The 18,093-nt window shown below is 32.8% G+C and overlaps 1 protein-coding gene and 1 non-coding gene across 3 annotated transcripts in view; both read left to right on the forward strand.

The window, feature by feature from the left end:
- Positions 1–2,212: 2,212 nt before the first annotated feature.
- LOC117120787 lies at positions 2,213–2,319 on the forward strand. The gene has a single exon (XR_004447423.1). It is a non-coding gene; the product is annotated as a U6 spliceosomal RNA (small nuclear RNA).
- A 1,194-nt stretch (positions 2,320–3,513) lies between these two features.
- LOC117120735 (uncharacterized protein C12orf56-like) overlaps positions 3,514–18,093 on the forward strand; it is a 33,170-nt gene continuing 18,590 nt past the window's right edge. The window contains exons 1-4 of one of the 2 annotated variants that reach the window (XM_033265804.1): positions 3,514–3,988; positions 11,600–12,538; positions 13,374–13,459; positions 17,048–17,065. In XM_033265804.1, coding sequence (XP_033121695.1) covers positions 3,728–3,988; positions 11,600–12,538; positions 13,374–13,459; positions 17,048–17,065 — 1,304 coding nt within the window. In that variant the 5' untranslated portion in view covers positions 3,514–3,727. The remainder of the gene's footprint in view (positions 3,989–11,599; positions 12,539–13,373; positions 13,460–17,047; positions 17,066–18,093) is intronic. The other variant, XM_033265805.1, reaches the window with a different exon arrangement.

The raw sequence follows: 18,093 nt of genomic DNA on the forward strand, positions 1-18,093 counted from the left end.
AATATTGAATCCTATAACGGCGTGCATTTCCTACACTTGGATTATGTATTAGAGCCTACTTTCTTATCTGAGATTAATCAGTGGTCCTTTCGATTTTTAAAATAGTACAATAGCTTATTAGCCCGACCGGCAGGAAAATCAATATTGATTATTACCGTCATAGGCTAGCCTATACTTACATGATGTTTGGTTGTGTTGCGACACAAACAATTATCAGGGGCGTAGGCTGGTTTTGTCTGGGAGGTGCGAAACGGGCTGGGGTGCGAAAATTGAGAATGTGGAATTAACTAAATCCATATTCCACTAAAAACTTAATACTTAAAATTACTCATGTAAGTTTTATTATGTGTGTGTTTTGTGATGAATAGGCCTAATTTAAAGTGTTCGGTATGAATTTTTGGTTATATAAAATTAAAACAACTTTTTGAGCCACGTATTTACAAGATTCGTTTATAAAAAGCAAAAAAAAAAAAAAAAAAAAAAAAAAAAAAAGAGAGAAGACTCATTATTTCTTACACTGCACCTCTCTATTTTTAAGATTGTGAGAAGAATGAATTGTCGTCATGCTCTCTGTATACTCACCACAGTCGTAAGAGAAATGTGACGAAAGTGTAGGACCTATATATATATATATATATATATATATATATCTGTCTCTTATACACATCTTCTTGTTTGCATCGCTGTTACCTGGATATTGAATACAATTTTTTTAATATTAATTTTAATTTTAAATTGTTTTGCATTACATGGCCGGTTGCTGTTTTATGGGTTTTTCCCATTTACCTTTCAAAATTATAATGTTATGTAAGATAAGTAAACAATTGAAGTAAAGGAGGAAAATAAATGCTGCCTGTCGGTTCAATAGTTATAAACAATAGAGCTTTCAAACCAAACGGAATCGGCTGCGTTGCTATAGAAAATGATACCCATCCTATTCATATTGAAATTGTCTCCATTATAAGAATCTATCGGCTGATAACTAAAATATGATTTTTAAAATTTATTCCAATTATATCAGGGGCCTAGTCTGGTTATGTCCTGAGAGAAGGTACGAAACGGCCTGGGGTGCGAAAATTAGAGAATGCGCAATATCCATATAAAAAATTAATACTTAAATCTTAAAATTACTCATGGCAGTTTTATTTATTTGTGTGTGTGTGTTTTGTCTTTCACTTAAATTTGAATTTTAAATGCAATGTACTTTTATGTAGGGGCTATTTTAAACCTATTGTGAGAATATTTTAATGTGTTTCGTTCGTACGTATGAATCTTTGTTTACTTGTGTATACACGCCAATGGAAAGTAAATTTCCAAACTTTATTTATACGTTTGGACGAATGAATACTTTTACTTAGGCCTATCTTGATAGTTTTTAGTAATATTACCGGTATTTTAACCCCACAGCGGAACTAGTAACTTTCCGCCGGATGGGGAGGAATGAATAAGACACTTAGCCTATACGCCCATGATCCTCATCCCAGAAATTTGTCTTTTCTATTAAAATAATTGAATCATTTGACACTCAGCTGATTGTTACCATTTTCATTATTTCATAGACCTCTCTTCTTAAGATTGTGAGAAGAATTAATACACATTTGAAACATATTTAATACATACAGTGTTACTGTCACATTTTCAAGCTATTATTAATGTACTAAACATTGTTGTCAGACTCTCTCTACTCACCACAGTCTTAATTAAGAAACGTGCCGAAGTGTGGGACCTATATTATATTTCTACAACATCGAATACTGTGATATTAACTGCACTTCTTAAGGCACATCAAAATTATCGGAAATTTCATTTCAGCATAACAAATTATAATGGCCTAGAATTTAAGTAAATGACGAAACTAAATGCTGCCTGTCGGTTCACGATAGTTATAAACAATGGAGATTTCAACCGTAACATGCTTGGTTGCGTTGCTACAGAAAGGATACCCGTCCTATTCATATTTAAATTTAGCCATTATAAGAATCTATTGGCTGTTAACTGAAATATGATTATCAAATTTATTTCATAATGATTAACAACTTATTAACCAAAATATTCTCAAGATAATTATTTTAAAACAAAAAATGAGGATTTGTAACTTGTCCATTCTATTTAAATGCAATGTGAATTTTATATGATTATTAAAATCGACATCTTCTTTGGTAACGTCAAATTGAGCCAGAGATATATAGAAATATGTTTTTCCTCCATAAATGTACTTGCTTCGGCAGTACATATACTAAAATTGGAACGATACAGAGAAGATTAGCATGGCCCCTGCGCAAGGATGACACGCAAAATCGTGAAGCGTTCCATATTTTTTATTTTTTTTTATAAATTAAATATTTTTTTTATTATCTAATATTTTAGTAAGCATTTAAAATTTTGCTTTAAAATTTAGAGGATTATTGCATCCGTCGATTTTTGTTGAAAAATCAAAAGTTATTTTTTCAAATTAAATGTATTCGTTAATTAAGTAAAGGTAGTTATAATACGGTATTGTATAGGCCTGTTTAAATGTATTTAATTTGCATTGAGTTGCTTCTGATATATTCACATATATTATTTTCTATGTTTCTGAAATTTAAGAAAAAAGTGCTAAAAATTCTATATTTGTTCAAATAAAACTGTTTTATATACGTTTTAGCTTAAATGTTTCACATTTAGGTAATACTGATATAAACATAGAGAAAATTAATAACAACTTGTGAGAAAGCGAAAAGTTTAAGTCAATAGAGGGCGGACTGTACTATGGGTCCCGGTAATTAAGTTAAATCCATAGAGGTATAATAAGAATACTAGAGCGCTAACCGCAATGTATTCGATGTTCGAAATACGCAGAACTGTGTGTGTGTACCATCCAAGATGGCTGCCATAGATTCAGCCAATCAAATTTCGCCTAAGCACCGTCGTTTGCAATTGCGCCCTCAATTTACACAGAACGTTCAGTACATCATGTTTGAAACTCGAGCGTTGCGGGGTATGGGCGTAATCTACACAATTTTAATTTTCATTTCTTGGTACTTTATTTTTGAATAGGATGCTCCACTTGGCCTCGTTTTGGCTACGATAGTTTAATAATTTGTTATTATAATTACCCATTATCATTAATAAAATAATAGTCAGTCAGACGGCTTATTTATGGTAATAATATGAATACTAAGCCTGGTAATAATATGTATACTAAGCCTGAAGGTGGCGCTTTACTACGACGGCCATCTTGGATGGTACACATACATAATTCTGCATTGTTCCGCCATCTTGTCAGCACTCTAGTTGTTTAATAGCTCTATGGTTAAATCGTTGTTGTTTGGAGTGGTAGGCTTTTGAACATTTATTTTTAATCCAGCTTCTCATCTAATAAATCTGTAAGTTCTGAAAAAATATCTGCGTAATATACTCAGATATATAACTGATATGATATATCAAATTTAATCAATGAATACGGAATTACATTTTGTGTTCTATTATAAAATAAAATGTCGCCCTCTTGTGGTATACTACCGATAGTAAGCCTTGATGAGTAGCCCAGGCGGCGAGACGATGTTTGTTTACCTCTCTGACAGCCTGTATAGCACACAGAGCAAGCTAGTCAGGGCTGTGATGCCTAAGTATTTACTAGGCCTAGTAGAAACTTTTACCCGAGTTTAAGTAGGTGTGCATATTGACTTCAAGTATACTAAGCAATTTTTTGAACCACAAGAAGCTGAGTACCTAGAGAGATGATTGCATGGCGCGAAATGGGCTAGCCATTGTGTCGAAACGCAACCTGAAGCTTGAGAATTTCTTGAAGGTGAACCTAGCTCAGGATGTATTTGACAGGATACAGGCCTACGAAGCCTGCATAGTAAATTCCGCTAAAGAGAAGAAAGCATTGAAGTTTAAGTATGCAGTTCTTGGAGACGAACGTTTGTATATTACAGAAAATCCCCCGAAAGTTATTAAAGAGGAAGAAGGTCTGCACCTTCAAGATGTTATATCTATCACTCTGGTAAGTTTATTTATTGGGCTTTTTATTAGTTTGTTTGTGTTTTAGGCCCCAGGTAAGCCTAGCCTAGGCTAAACCTGAAGAAAGTGGTGGGTTGGGGGTGGGTGGTGGTGGTGGATAGGGCCTAGGCTAGCCAGGCCGTATCCTATCACCACCATAGCCTTAGTTTTTATACTGCTAGGCCTAGACCCGGCCTTGTCTTAATGGTATCCGATCATTTCGGTCACGCCCTCACTTCGGTCGCGCTTTTTTGGTTATTTATTTCGGTCGCAGTGTATGGAGCGCCGAAGGCCCGACCGCGAATGTATGATAAGATCCTAAGCAGTATAGGCCTAGACCTACCGTTTGTTAAACACGAAAACAGTTATTTTTATTTTACTATTTTTTGACTAATTGTAATACAGTGTTTTCTTTTTACAGAAACAGCCTTTCTGATCTATATGTGAATGGGAAATAGTTAACAGTATTATAACGTAATATGTCTAATTATTTATGGCAGGAGATGTCTGGAGACTAGAAGAAAATTAAGGAGAAAAAATGTATTGCAAATATACCGTCTAAATTATAAATACTTCGAGTATTATAATTTCTTATCTGAGATTAATCTGGACCTTTTGGTTTTCAAATTATATATTGTTAAAATAAAAACGTATACAAAATATGTTAAAATGTGGTTTATTTATATTCAAGATTGACTTTTTTATACCTAGTTTTAAATTATAAATTGTTAAATAAAAACATGTATTTTAAAGTATGGCAATCAATGTGCTGAATTGTGGATCTCTTTTTACTAATAATAACTGAATAAGTTTCAAAATAAGCTCCTGAAGGCCACAATCGTATTCCTAAATTTTGTTGGAGCACTCCTGTTACCTCATTAATTTAGGTCCTACCTAATAAAAGGCTTTTAGTTGGACTTTGTTATATCGCCAATCTTTAGTAATAACTCCGCTTCCCGTGTTAGGTTCTAGTTTAATAATGGACCATCTTCAATTAAGGGTACTCTTGTCTCTCGTTTTATTTTGATAGTATTTATAATTTATTATCACCATTTTTAATGTATTGTCTTCGATGGTTTTTAATGCGCTGTTCTGTACATATTGCTTCACCCTTCCAAGGGTGGTTTTGTGGAAATAAATAAATAAATTAAAATGATATGTTAAAAGCTATGGTTTGTATATATTTAGGAGAGATTTTGTATAGGCCTATACATACTATAGCTGTACACATGACTTTTACTTCTGGGAACTGCAAGAAAAAAACATATGGGTTTTAAATATACAACACTACTAATAATTGTAACTAAAAATTCTAAAATTTAAACTAATTTCAAAACAATAACAATCTTAAAAAACCCATAAATAATAATCAAATCAAATACTCATTCTCCTATCAAGAGCCTAATAATCTGAAACTGAAACAAATACAAAGTAAAATTTATTTAGAATACTACCGAATGTACTTGCTAAACATTGTAAATAAGCTGTAGCTTGTACATTGGCATTCCATACCGCAGCTGTGAACCGTGACCGAAATGCATAACAATAGGGCGCGGCCGAAATGAAGGCGCGACCGAAATGATCTGTATTCGCCTTAATTAGTTGTAGGCATGTATATGATGTAGCCGGCAGTAGTCCTAGGTTAGCGAATGGAGGTGCTTTTTTATTATACTACGATTTTAAATTATTATAGCACATCCTGCTCTGGTTATAGGCTTTGACTTGCCCAGACCAATGCAAAATTATTTTATAAAATTATAAGCTTTGTTCACTCACGCACACAAACACACACTATCTAATGGTTAGCAGAATCCAGATTAATAACATGCGCCGTTACAGTACAAGAAAATACCTGATATAGATCAAAAATTTGACAGTGGCATCACTGGCTCATAGGAAATATGAAATGCATACATCTGAGTGGTTGATGATAGAAATGAGGTCAACTTGTTATCCGATAGCGCTCGCTAACCGATCATTCTTTTATATTACACTTTTGCTTTAACATCAGTGACATCACAGTTTAAAGACTGGTGCAGGGTCATATCACATTGTCTCTTATAGAATTTGCATAATATCATGTTAAAAATACGGATTTTACTGATTTTCTTAGGAAGGTCCTGTTGGGTCGGCACCATTGACAATGAGCTGCTTTAGTGAGACCAATCACTGGAACCCAGGGAATTAATAGACGTCGTTCACTTCTCACTATAATATTCGTTTTTACAGTGGCGTATCATCACAGTACTGTACTATAGAACTATATGGCAACTTTGCAACTTAGCTAACAATATATTTATTTTTTTTAAACTGATGGTAGCCAATGTGTGCTGTACTTTGGAGATCTCTAAAACGATTAGGGGATTGTTTTATTGTGTACTGCTCAAACACCACCAGAAGCACCCCACTAGAAATAAGCCGCCTTTAGACTAGTGTTAGATTAGTGTTGACACCAAATATATCCAATCCAAGGGTTTTGTCATTTGTGGCCAGCTTATTGTAGATTTCAATAATGGATCAAGACTACCGTACCTAAAAAGATAAATGCGTCCCCTAGTCGACGCAAAAAAATGGCTCAAGTAGTTTAAAGTCACCTAAAATCACCTTATTTTGCGAGCTAGCACCCCTATACCTATCATTCATCCCCAAACATGACCTTCGCTTGCACATCAGCCTCCCCCATTTCCAGACCCCTTGATACGCCACTGATCGATCCTAATTATGTTATGTATACTATAAAGGTAAAGGTAGGAGAACAGCCCATAACTTGCAGCATCATTGTGCTGAATTGCGTATGGGCGTGGTCCGTGACTACCTGGCAGCTGTAAAGAGGCACTTTACGGTAGCTACAGTACATCATTCCACAACGACAGGGGCTGAAATGAACCATAACGTCGGGGTAACCCCCTGCTCTTCCAAAAGATGCAATGGGTTCTTTAAAGTGCACACGAGCCAGATGTATACACAGGACCTCCATTTTAAGTCCTTATCCGAGAAGACTTGGTTCTAACAACCGAACCCATGGGCGAGGAGCAGCTTGAACCAGCACCGATGTTAAGGCTGTAGCTAGCGGCGCCCTTGCCTTGCCGCTCAGCCACTCGACTCGCCCATCCAATGCAAGGGTTTTGTCATCTCTGGCCAGCTTAGATAAGATCTGAAGGGCATTTCATACGTTCACAGGTAGCCAAGATGGGGAATGGGTTTAAAACCGTTTACTGTTAAAACTGATAAACTATTGCCAAAGGAATGATTTAACAGTAGACAGTTAATAATTTTCAAAAACAACACAACATATTTTATCTTAGGCAAAGCCTATATTTAATTCAATATTAACGGCCCCAAAAAATGTTTCGTCAGTACTACTACCATCGTCAGTTATCGTATTGCACGCAGGCAAGCATTAGTATAAGGGAATAAAAAATTTAATGTTTTGCATGCTAAAAAGTTGTGGAACGAACCGTAACAATACTACAAAACACAATATAAATAATGAAGTAAAATCAGATAAATTATTCATTTAAAAAAAAAATTAAAAAATCAGATAAACTATTATTTGAAGGTTAATTTTTCCAACCTCAAGCCAGACATTATTCATGCAAAATAGTGCACAGTTTGCTTGTTGGGACAAAGCTCATGTTTGTTCTGAATTGTTGAGTGCACAGTTAGTCGTGGGTCTTAAGTAGGTCCTAAGCCTGCATACAATGTCTGTAGGTATAATGATTAAATAATGAGACACCCAAGGTGTTACAAGATTAACCAAGGTGGGGTTGATACAAATCGTATTTATTGATAATCTAGTTTCAAAAAACAAAACCAAATTTACAGCGTGAAAAACTAAAAGTACCTAAGTAGATAATGTACTGAAATATAAACATCCACATTTGGACAAAAGTTTTCACTTGATGAAGTGATGTTTTTGTTACTGACTTTCAGAATATATGTATTGTCTATTTTATTTAACTATTAGCTTTTATTCTTATTGTGCGGGCCTATTTCTATTATTGTTATGTATTTATTATTGTCATTTTTCTAAGGGCATCAAAACTATTAAAACTTGCTTAATTGAATTGATGCCTTTTCAGTTAATCCATGAAATTAAAATTGTTACAATTAAAGGTAATTGATTGAATATAGTTTATTATATGTAAAAAAATACATACTCTATGTCTGCAAACAATATTACCAAAACCAAATGAATGTTAGATTTACCTTCCTAAATTAAAATTCATTATGGTTCAGACAAAAAAAAACTTTGAATTATATTTAAATGACTAACTTTACTGGTAGACAAAGAATTGGTACTGTTTACTGTACACGGCAACTTGGAAAATTTTAGGTGAAATTTCCTAATAAAAGGTACAGGGCCATGATAAATAATCTTAATGACTTTTAGTACAATATTTCTGTTAAGGATATTTAATTTTGAAACCATATTATGTTTTAATGTTTATTCTAAAATATTCTGTAATTTAATTTTTTTTTCTGTCTTCTTGATAATTTCATTGACATCAGTTTTACACTACAGATATGAAAAAAATAAAGTACATGAAAAATCCAATTTAAAATTGAAATTATAAATTATAATAACAGTATGAACTTCAAACTGTGATCTGAAACAAAATATTGGTATTCTTATTAAATAATAATACTGTAATCGTATGATGATTGTATGTTATTGTACTGATTGTATATTATTATTATTTTTTATCAGTCAGCCAGTTATTATTTCCAATAATTTTCTCACTAAAAACAAGTTTTTTTGTCATGATCCATAAACTATCATTTGTTAGATAAAACTATGGCAACCGTTTTAGTTTGGTGCCTTTTTTAGGTCATATTACGAAAGCCCAAGGACATATGAAACGGTCCTTTCATTGTCTGCAGAGAAGCGTAGAAAATTAACCTATTACATCCTATTTATCAATGCATGGATCTATGACTCCATGGTCAATGGTATCAAAATTTGATACACCTGTGTGAATTTCGTTTTCTTCTCAATGCCCATGACAACTGCATTGTTCAAATTATTCTATATCCATAGAAAGAGCAGTTTGTTGTTTGGTTTCTGTGGCAACAGTATTTTTTGACAAACATGTTAAAATGATGTGTTGTAAAGTAATAAAATGGTATCAGTAAACCAAGAGAGATCAAAATGAAGTTAAATAGTTAAAAAACTACTTTGAGGTGATTGAAACCCCGACCTCGAGGTTGGGAAACCAACCATTCCCACTGCGCCAAACCACTTCTACAAACAATGATCTTAAATAGTGTAGATACTGTGTTTTATATTCAAATAAATGTCTAGGGGAATTTATGTTTAGAAGGTTTTTTGAGGGGAAATTTATTCAAGGGAGGCGTTTGTTATTTTTTTTTGGTATAAAATGGATACGTATACTCGAATAAACGCCCTGAATTTCACAGAACTACAACACATAATTACCGACAAAATATATTATTGCTTGATCATAAATGTGGCAAAGACAAGCCAAACCAGTCACTCGTCGCAAATCATGTTTCAGAGAAAATGGCCAAAACATGCTAAAATATCAAATTTTTAAAAATCTATTTTATTGCACTAAACTAACCTTTATATATCTACACACCATCCTATGCTGTTATTTTCCAAATTTTCAATGTTAAAACAACACAATTTAAGGATTTAAAGATTTTGCATGGGAAATGCCATAAATCATAAACTTTACAGGCTGATTTCTCATATATTGTTCTTTAAACAGCTGTGTGGTTAAACGCTTGTAACTTCATAAGGAAATGTGTGATTTGAATGATTTTTTACCATTTTATAGCTATTATTTTACTCTCTAAGCCTGTATTAATAACACAAAATTGATTTTTGCGACGAGTGACTGGTATGGCTTGTCTTTGCCACAAATAATTTTGATCCTAATCATCTTAGAAAAAGTGTAGTTCTCCTAGAATACAACATTAATAGAATGTGTTGAGAATATGTTGTTTCCACAATTTTTGTTTACAGTCATTTAAGGGGTGTTTATTTTAGACCGGCATTTATTCCAAATGATTTCTAGATATTAAATGAAAATTAGCTTCCTTTTCTGTTCATTTGAGATTGTTGAAGATGGTTATCATAAATTATATTCCAAAATGTGTGATAAAAATGCCCCATATTAAAATATACAGATCATCCCTAATCCGCTCTCTTTTATGCAGCTTGTTTATTGATTTCAACCCGTTTTATGACTCATATTATTTTATCAATACGCACTGGGCCAACTATTACTAACACCTTGAAAGATCACTATAAAATGCTACTAGAATAAATGCATGAGAACAATTTTAAGCAAAATTTTAGGATGACCTGATAGCCAAATCCCATCTCACAAATGTTGAGTGTGCCTGTCTGTCTAGCCTAGTTTAGGTTTTGCAGGCAAACTATTAATTTACATTTTCCTTGGGTATAATAAATTCCACCTCAAAAAATTCTCATTCAGAAATTAAAGAAACATGTTTTTAATGTCAAAATAAATTGTTTCATTGTTTGAATATTATTGGAGTGCACAAGTTCATTCATATCTGTAGGGAACAGCCTATGTCTCGAGGGAAGCTGACGTAAACTTGTCTAGTTGATTGTAAACTTCCTTGTTGTTTCTCATTTGAGTGCCAGATTTCTTTAAATGCTTGCTAAGTTCAAGTTAATTTCTCAGATCATATGCAGGGAGTGAATCATTTTTGATGTGGTAATGTCAAAAAATAATGATGCTTTTTTTTTCCCTCTGAAATAAAAAACATTTCCACTAATAAGCCTTATATTGAGACTTATTTTAAAGGTATCACATTATTTCATTTATTTACAAGGAACTGACTTTCGTTATACCCTTTATTAAAGTTTCCTACATTTTTTTGCATTTGGACGAGTTGAGTGGCCGAGGGGTAAGTCTGGGGCATTGCCAACTACTGTATAGCCTTGATAACTTCAGTACTGGTTTGAGCTGCTCCTTTTCCAACGTACAGTTGGTAGAACCAAGTCTTCTTGGATATGGACTTAAAAATGTAAGCTCCAGTGTACACATCTGGCTTGTGTGCACTTCAAAGAAAGCATCTTTTGGAAGAGTAGGGGTTACCTCGATGCGATGGTTCATTTCAGCCCCCTGTCATTGTGAAATGATGTGAAAAGTGCCTTCTACGGCTGCTACAGTAGTCGCAGTCCAATCCAATACAAGAAATAAAATGAATTTTTGTAATGTATTCTGCTATTAATGTGTTTCCCCCTGTTCTTAGGCTTTGAAAACAATTTTTTAGATATATTTATTTTCCATGGAAAAATGAATGAGGGCAGAAATATGAAATTTTATATTAGCCTAATTCTGACATTTATATTTTTTAAATAATTATAGAATATGAAAATAAATATATACAAAGATTATTATAAGTATATTAAATTTGGAATTACTGTATTTTCAAAGGATTAGCAATAATATCAACCACAAAAACACACAGTGACATGTCAAAAATAATTCTTCACAATGGTTATACAATACAATCATTATTTTAGGAAGCAATTGGTCGTTCACATAAAAATTTTTCACAGCGACCACAAATCTTGACAATAATTGATGTAATATATTTTATGTTTTCCCAGGTAAACGATTTTCCTGATTTCTTGAGTGGAGAAGAGCGAGAAAACACCCAGCATATCTTGATTAAACACTTGCAAGAAAGACCTGTTCCAAAGACAAGGAAAAAACCCACCAAAAAAGATTTGAGTCAAGCAAATGAAAAGCCCAATGAAAAAAGCACTCCCGATCTTCGTATTTCAGACCCTGCCGGAACAACATTTCAAGGCGACAGGCCGGAAGAAGCTATTGATAAACAACATAAGGAAAAGAATGGTGATGGTCTGCGTCTTAACAGAAGCTTTGATGAAACCACACTTTACTCATTAAAACTCGAGGATGGGTTTTCATCAGATGACAATGAACCAATGTCAGCTTCCCTTCCATCAAGTACATTTAAAACAATATCAAACGAGAAGGATCAGCAGCGGGAAAAAGAGGAAGAAAACTTAAAAGCTGCAAAGCAATCTAAAGGCAAAGTTGAGAGTGTGGACACCTGTCGTCCTCTCCCTCAAAGACCAGTTCATAATAAAGACTCCGCCCCTCGCTTAGATACCTCTAACACATTCACTGCAGACACAGCTTCCACATTAGTTAACAGAGACAAAAATTCTAGTAAGATACCGCAATCAAGAAACCTCCCGTCGCCAGAACTTGACAGCCCGAATAGTCCAAACGCTAAGAAGAAATCCCAGCCGTTTAAGTTCAATTTGGATGCACCACAATCCAAGGAATCTGTTGGTAAGAAGTCCTCTGACACAAAGAACCGACGTAGAAAATCGCTGGCAAAGCCACGTAGTTTAGACATTGAGATCAGTTCCGCAGAGAGTAGCCAACCTTTGATGCCAGAAGAAACAGAGGAAGTGACATTTGTGAAAGAAGAAGTTGAGATGCATCTGTACATTTTGTCTCCATTCTCAACCTTCCTAATGCAGCTCAGAAGCACATGGAACAACTACATTATTGTAAGTATCACATGTGCATGAATAACAAAAATATGCAGGCCGTGTATGATGGTTGAAACTGCTGCATATCCTTCAGGAAGTAATGGAATTGTCTGTCATATTCAGGCACATTATTTTCTTGACAGCTGCAGCATACCCTCAAGAATATAATGGAATCGCCCATCATATTCAGGCACATTTTCTTGACAGCTGCCTGAATACAAGGTTAGATTCCATTATATATTCTTTTAGGATTGAGGGTAAAAAATTGAATCTTTGTGACCTTGACTTTGTCCTTTGACCTTTTCTTCCGAAAATTATATGGTGGCTTTTTTCGTATTGCCATTCCACTAAATTTGATGATGTTCATTAGTTTTTGCGTAATCTTGCTAGCTGACAGATAGGCAGACAAAGACAGACAGACAGACAGCGTTGAAAACACAATCTCATGTGATAATAATCTGTCACATATTATAAAGGAATGATTTATAATAACCCATCTTGTAGTTTTAATTGTGCATGCGTATGTTAAATGCCAAGGTATATAAAAAAGTATTACATGGCATTTGTTGCTACATTCTATTGATTTAGTAATTAAATATTGGTTTCCATGCAGTAGGTGTCCTCTTTCCACTGTACAGTAATCGGTCCTTGGTTAATATTTTGAAATCACTAGAATTTTTCTCACAACTTAAAATAATTTAACTACCTAGCCTCATACTGAGACTTGTTGAAATTTTGAACTACTGTATAGTAAGTAGTATACCCTTCACTGTTTCATGAGTATACTTAAAATAGCAATTCTTGCGACTTTATTAACTCAATGTGAACCAATATAACAATTTAATTTCCTCAGCGATCAACACGAATGCTTGAAGCTACGTTTGCTGCTGATAAATTCACTAATGGATGTTCTCAACAAATGCCAAAAGGAGCAAGCAGGTAAAATGATAATTAGATATCCAACCTGTCGTATTCTATTAATGATCAGATATTTTTTAATATCCTGCTCATATTATATCATGCCAATAATACTCAAAACATTTGAATTTCATAAGGTATTTTAATATATTTATTTATTTATTTAAAGATTATTAATATTTCATTACATAAGGTATTGTTGATGAATATTCAATCCTTAATTTATGTGAATTCCATTTTTTTTTTTCATTTTTTAATAATCATGAAAATTTACATCATTGTCAGTAATAATCAAGGTATTTTAGTTTCATTATATATGATAAATATTCATACTAAAGCCTACTAACATCATATGTTTAGCAAGAAAACAGCTTTAATTAACAATAACATACAACCATCCATCCATCCATTCGCAGAACCTTATGCAAAATACTTCTCATGAAATTGCTTTTGTGAAAAAAGAAGAATGAAACGTGTTATTAATGAATGGGTTATTTATATTCATGTATTTCACCCTATTTACTTTTTGGGCTCCAGTTACTTAAAGGAGTACTCAACAACTAAACAAGAGTAAACAGATTCTCTCAACAATAGTTCCATTAAGAGGTTTTCCTAACACCATGGAGACTACTGTTACTAATGAAAAAAAACTGATGGCCATTGTTTTCTATCATCAATGGTTCTGTGGCTTTTTCAAGTTCCTTGTAATGTAGCTCCCTATGTAAGCCCACCTCAGGTATATAAGCCCATCCTCTACTTAATGCCCAGTTTTATGCATCAGTCTTTCCTTGGGCAAAAGCCCAATGTATATGATTTGAATATGAGTATCTTAACTGACTTTTAATACTATAAAAAAATATCAAATATTGGTTTTAAACTAAGCATGTAGTGTTGAAAAATCTTTTGATCGAAGATGGGATTCCCCTCCTCCTCCCCTCTCCCTCTCTCCTCTTTCCCCTGTCTCCACCCCCCCACCCCAAAAAAAAGGCCCAATTTTTTGTTGAAGTAGGGTAGGCTTAATCTATACCAGAAGAACTAAAGTATTATTATTACAATATTACAAAGTAGTTCTAAAGTCCTTTTACAAAGGTAGTCAAAGCGCTGTACATTATGACCTTAGACAGAGATAAGAGCTACATTAATGAAAAATCAATCAATAAAAATGGCACATACAAAAAAAAGGTATGCAGCATTAAAATTTCCTACAAATTTTACCATTTGGCATTGTAACAATAAAAAACACAGAAAGATTAAAATTATGAATTAACCAAGGAATGATAAAGTACAATTATAAAAACTACTCAAACTACTTATTTGTAGCCTTAACTATTCTTCAAATTAATATTTGATAAGTTTTATAAATATTCTAAAAAATTTAATAACATAATATTAAAAAATGAAGTATGTAATTAATAATATGTACCTTGGTGTAGTGAATGCAAAATTGATGTATTGTGTAATATATTTAATTTTAGCATAAGAATATATTTAATTTTAGCATAAGAATATATTTACAAATTGCTCAACTTAAGCGTTTTAATCAGACATGATTTTGTTTAATTATGTAATTTGCTACCCACTTGATCGAAAATTAATATGACCATGGAGTTACTCTTTTAACCAAGTAAAAATTATAATTAGTTTCTCTTGACAAATAGAACAAGAAGGCGTTTTTTGGCCAACAGCTTTTTCAGATTAAGTCATTTCACCAGTTATACTCAATCTGATTTACACATTTCAAAATAGGGAAATATAAAAATTTAATGCAAATGCAACTAAATAAATAATAATCATTTAAAGTTTTTATAGCACAAATTATATAACAATATTAAAATCAAATGCGCTTATGACTAATTGTTGTTTCCTTAAAAGTGTGATTGACATCAAAACATTTTTTATTAAATTTTTTAGTTTTGATAAACTAGAAGATGAATTGCTTGGAGAAGAAACTATTATTTTTATTTACTTGGCCATACTAATAACTCAATAGGATGACATTGAAAGGCTGGTGAGCCACTTGTGTAATATTCTCATTCAAATTATTTTTAATAGGTAGCTACTCTTGATACGCAAGTGACATAACATTCTTATTAATGATACTAAAAACACTTTAGTCTTGCAAAAATGGCGAAATGAATCTGGTAAAAGAACTTTTGAATATCGTTCCGTTAAACTTTGGAATAACCGACCTTCAAATATCCGCAGCATTGTACTCTCACTTTAAAATCTTTCAAAGATCTAATTTAAATTTGCTTCTTGTACTTAACTCTTTAGTATAATTTTTATTTTCATTTATTTTTGTTTTGTATGAAAGTTTTTGTTTTCTGGACCCCAAGGAAGAACAATGTCCCCACATTGATTGGGTATTTAGTAAAATGAAAGGTTTCTAATTCTAATTCTAACTGCAATATTCATTCCTTCATTCATTTCATTGTCTCATATACTTAATCCTCACTGATATATTAGTACATGATAATGCTAAAAATTAATATGCTTGTAATAAAAATAATTCATTAAACAAACACTTTTATATAGGTAGCACAGGCTCATACAGTACATGGTACCTTCACTTAAAAAACTAAAGCATAAAAAGTGCACAAATATAAACAACACAAAATAAAAATCGCAAAGTTAATTACAAAATGAAATGAAAATTGTTCAATACACTGCAACAGGGCATTTTTTTTTTTTTTGCAAATAGTAAAGTGTCTTCTTTGCTCAACTAACAAAGTAAGACAAGACACATATAACATAAATTAATGCCTATCATGAAGTATGACATAATAATAATAATAATAATAATAATAATAATAATAATAATAATAATAATAATAATAATAATACAACTGATGCTTAATTCAAAAACATTGCCAATCCTAAAAGGTGGTACTAAAAAAGAATTTCTAGAACATGTAGTGTTTTTAAAAAGCAGTGGCACAATCAGGGGAATTTCCACGTTACTGGACACCACATTTTGTTCAAAAGAGAAATAATAATAGTAAATTAATGGAAATAAATGGCAAAGTATGTTTCTTAAATAGATGTTAATAACCACTTTATGGTGAGTATTAGCCATCGGTCTGCTCCAACTCTAGTTTTGCACTTTACGTAAAAATTTTGTGGATTTAGTGTTTCTATTCAACATCCCCCCCCCCCTTTTCTGGATACACCACTGGGAAGGGCATGATACCTTTGACCACTTCTTACGAGGTTTATTAACATAAATGAAATTGGTGCTAACTAATAGTTTTATTTAATAAGCATGGTCTATAAGCCTTTTGTGAACCATGCATGGCAGGGATGTACAGTAGCTACAGTATAGACTGCAGAGGTGGGCGGGGCCACCCAGTCTGAATTAAATTTCATGGCCCTCCACCCACCCTTATAAACCTACCTTAAAATCTCATATTATTTAGATGCATGATATTATTATTAAATACTACTTCAACACATTATTACAGCACGATATTGGTATTAAATAATGTTTGTTCATACCATTGAAATTGCAACTAATATTCTCATTCTCATTCATTCTCTGTCTCTTCCATTGCATCACATGGCTGTGTCAACATCTGTCGTCAATCTTCTTTGTTACCATGGTGATTCCAGTCCAGTGAGATTCGATAGGTATGGTATTCGATTAATTTTTATTTATTGGATTAGATTCCTGTTGTGTGAAGTTAATTAATATTAAGGTGTTTGATCTTGTTATTGTCAGTTTTTTTATGAAATATAAGCTGTATTTTATATTGTAAAGAAACTTTGGTGATTATAATAATGCTATTAAGGATGAAAATATTAATCCTTGGCTATTAGTATTATTACAAGACGATGGAAATGATAAGGCAAGATTTTTTAATACCTTGTTTAGAGAACCCTCTAACCGCTATAATAGTGATTTTCAATAAAAGTAAAATGTCAGTAAGTACACCTCCGCCACCAAAATTTTGAGAATGAAAGATTTTTTTAAATTTTTATAACTCCCTCCGCTCCGCTGATATCTCCAAAAATAATATATACAGTTGAACTTGCATAAGTCGAATCCAAAAGCCATTGAAAAATTGTTCGACTTAGATAATATTCGACTTACATATAGTTAATTAATGGAAAACGCAACAATTTGGCATTTAAAATATGTTCGACTTAGAAATTATTTGAGTTAGGCAAAGTTGGCTTAGGCAAGTTTAACTGTATGTTACTTAATTATATAAATTTAAAGCATTTATCAGTATCATTTACACTGTTTACCTTCATCAATAAAATTATATTTTTATTTTCTTCTCTGCTTAGATGCTTTTGGCAAAATCATTTTGTTAAATAAGAATACAAATTTTTTTTTCCCGCCCTTCTCTGACCATCTTTTATCACACTAAGGTATTGTATCAAACTCAGAGAGCTATTTACAATGTAGCACATATAGAAGCTTTTTGGTGATCCGCTACACTAGCGGATCACCTCTTGTTATTGTCAGGATCTTTTTTTTCTTATTCTTCTTTCTTTCTCCCCTTTTCTGTTCGCACGATATCTCAAAAACTGCACCAAAGTTACGCACAATCGCTGTCAACGAACATTTGGCTTGGTCTGGAATAGAAATGGTAAGCTTTTCAACGCGCTCAGTCATGCGTGACGTCATCTACGCGCAATTTTGCGTTTTT

This window comes from Anneissia japonica, unplaced genomic scaffold, assembly GCF_011630105.1.
Source record: "Anneissia japonica isolate Jap-2015-1 unplaced genomic scaffold, ASM1163010v1 scaffold69_len1423075_cov170, whole genome shotgun sequence".
NCBI lineage: Eukaryota > Metazoa > Echinodermata > Crinoidea > Comatulida > Comatulidae > Anneissia > Anneissia japonica.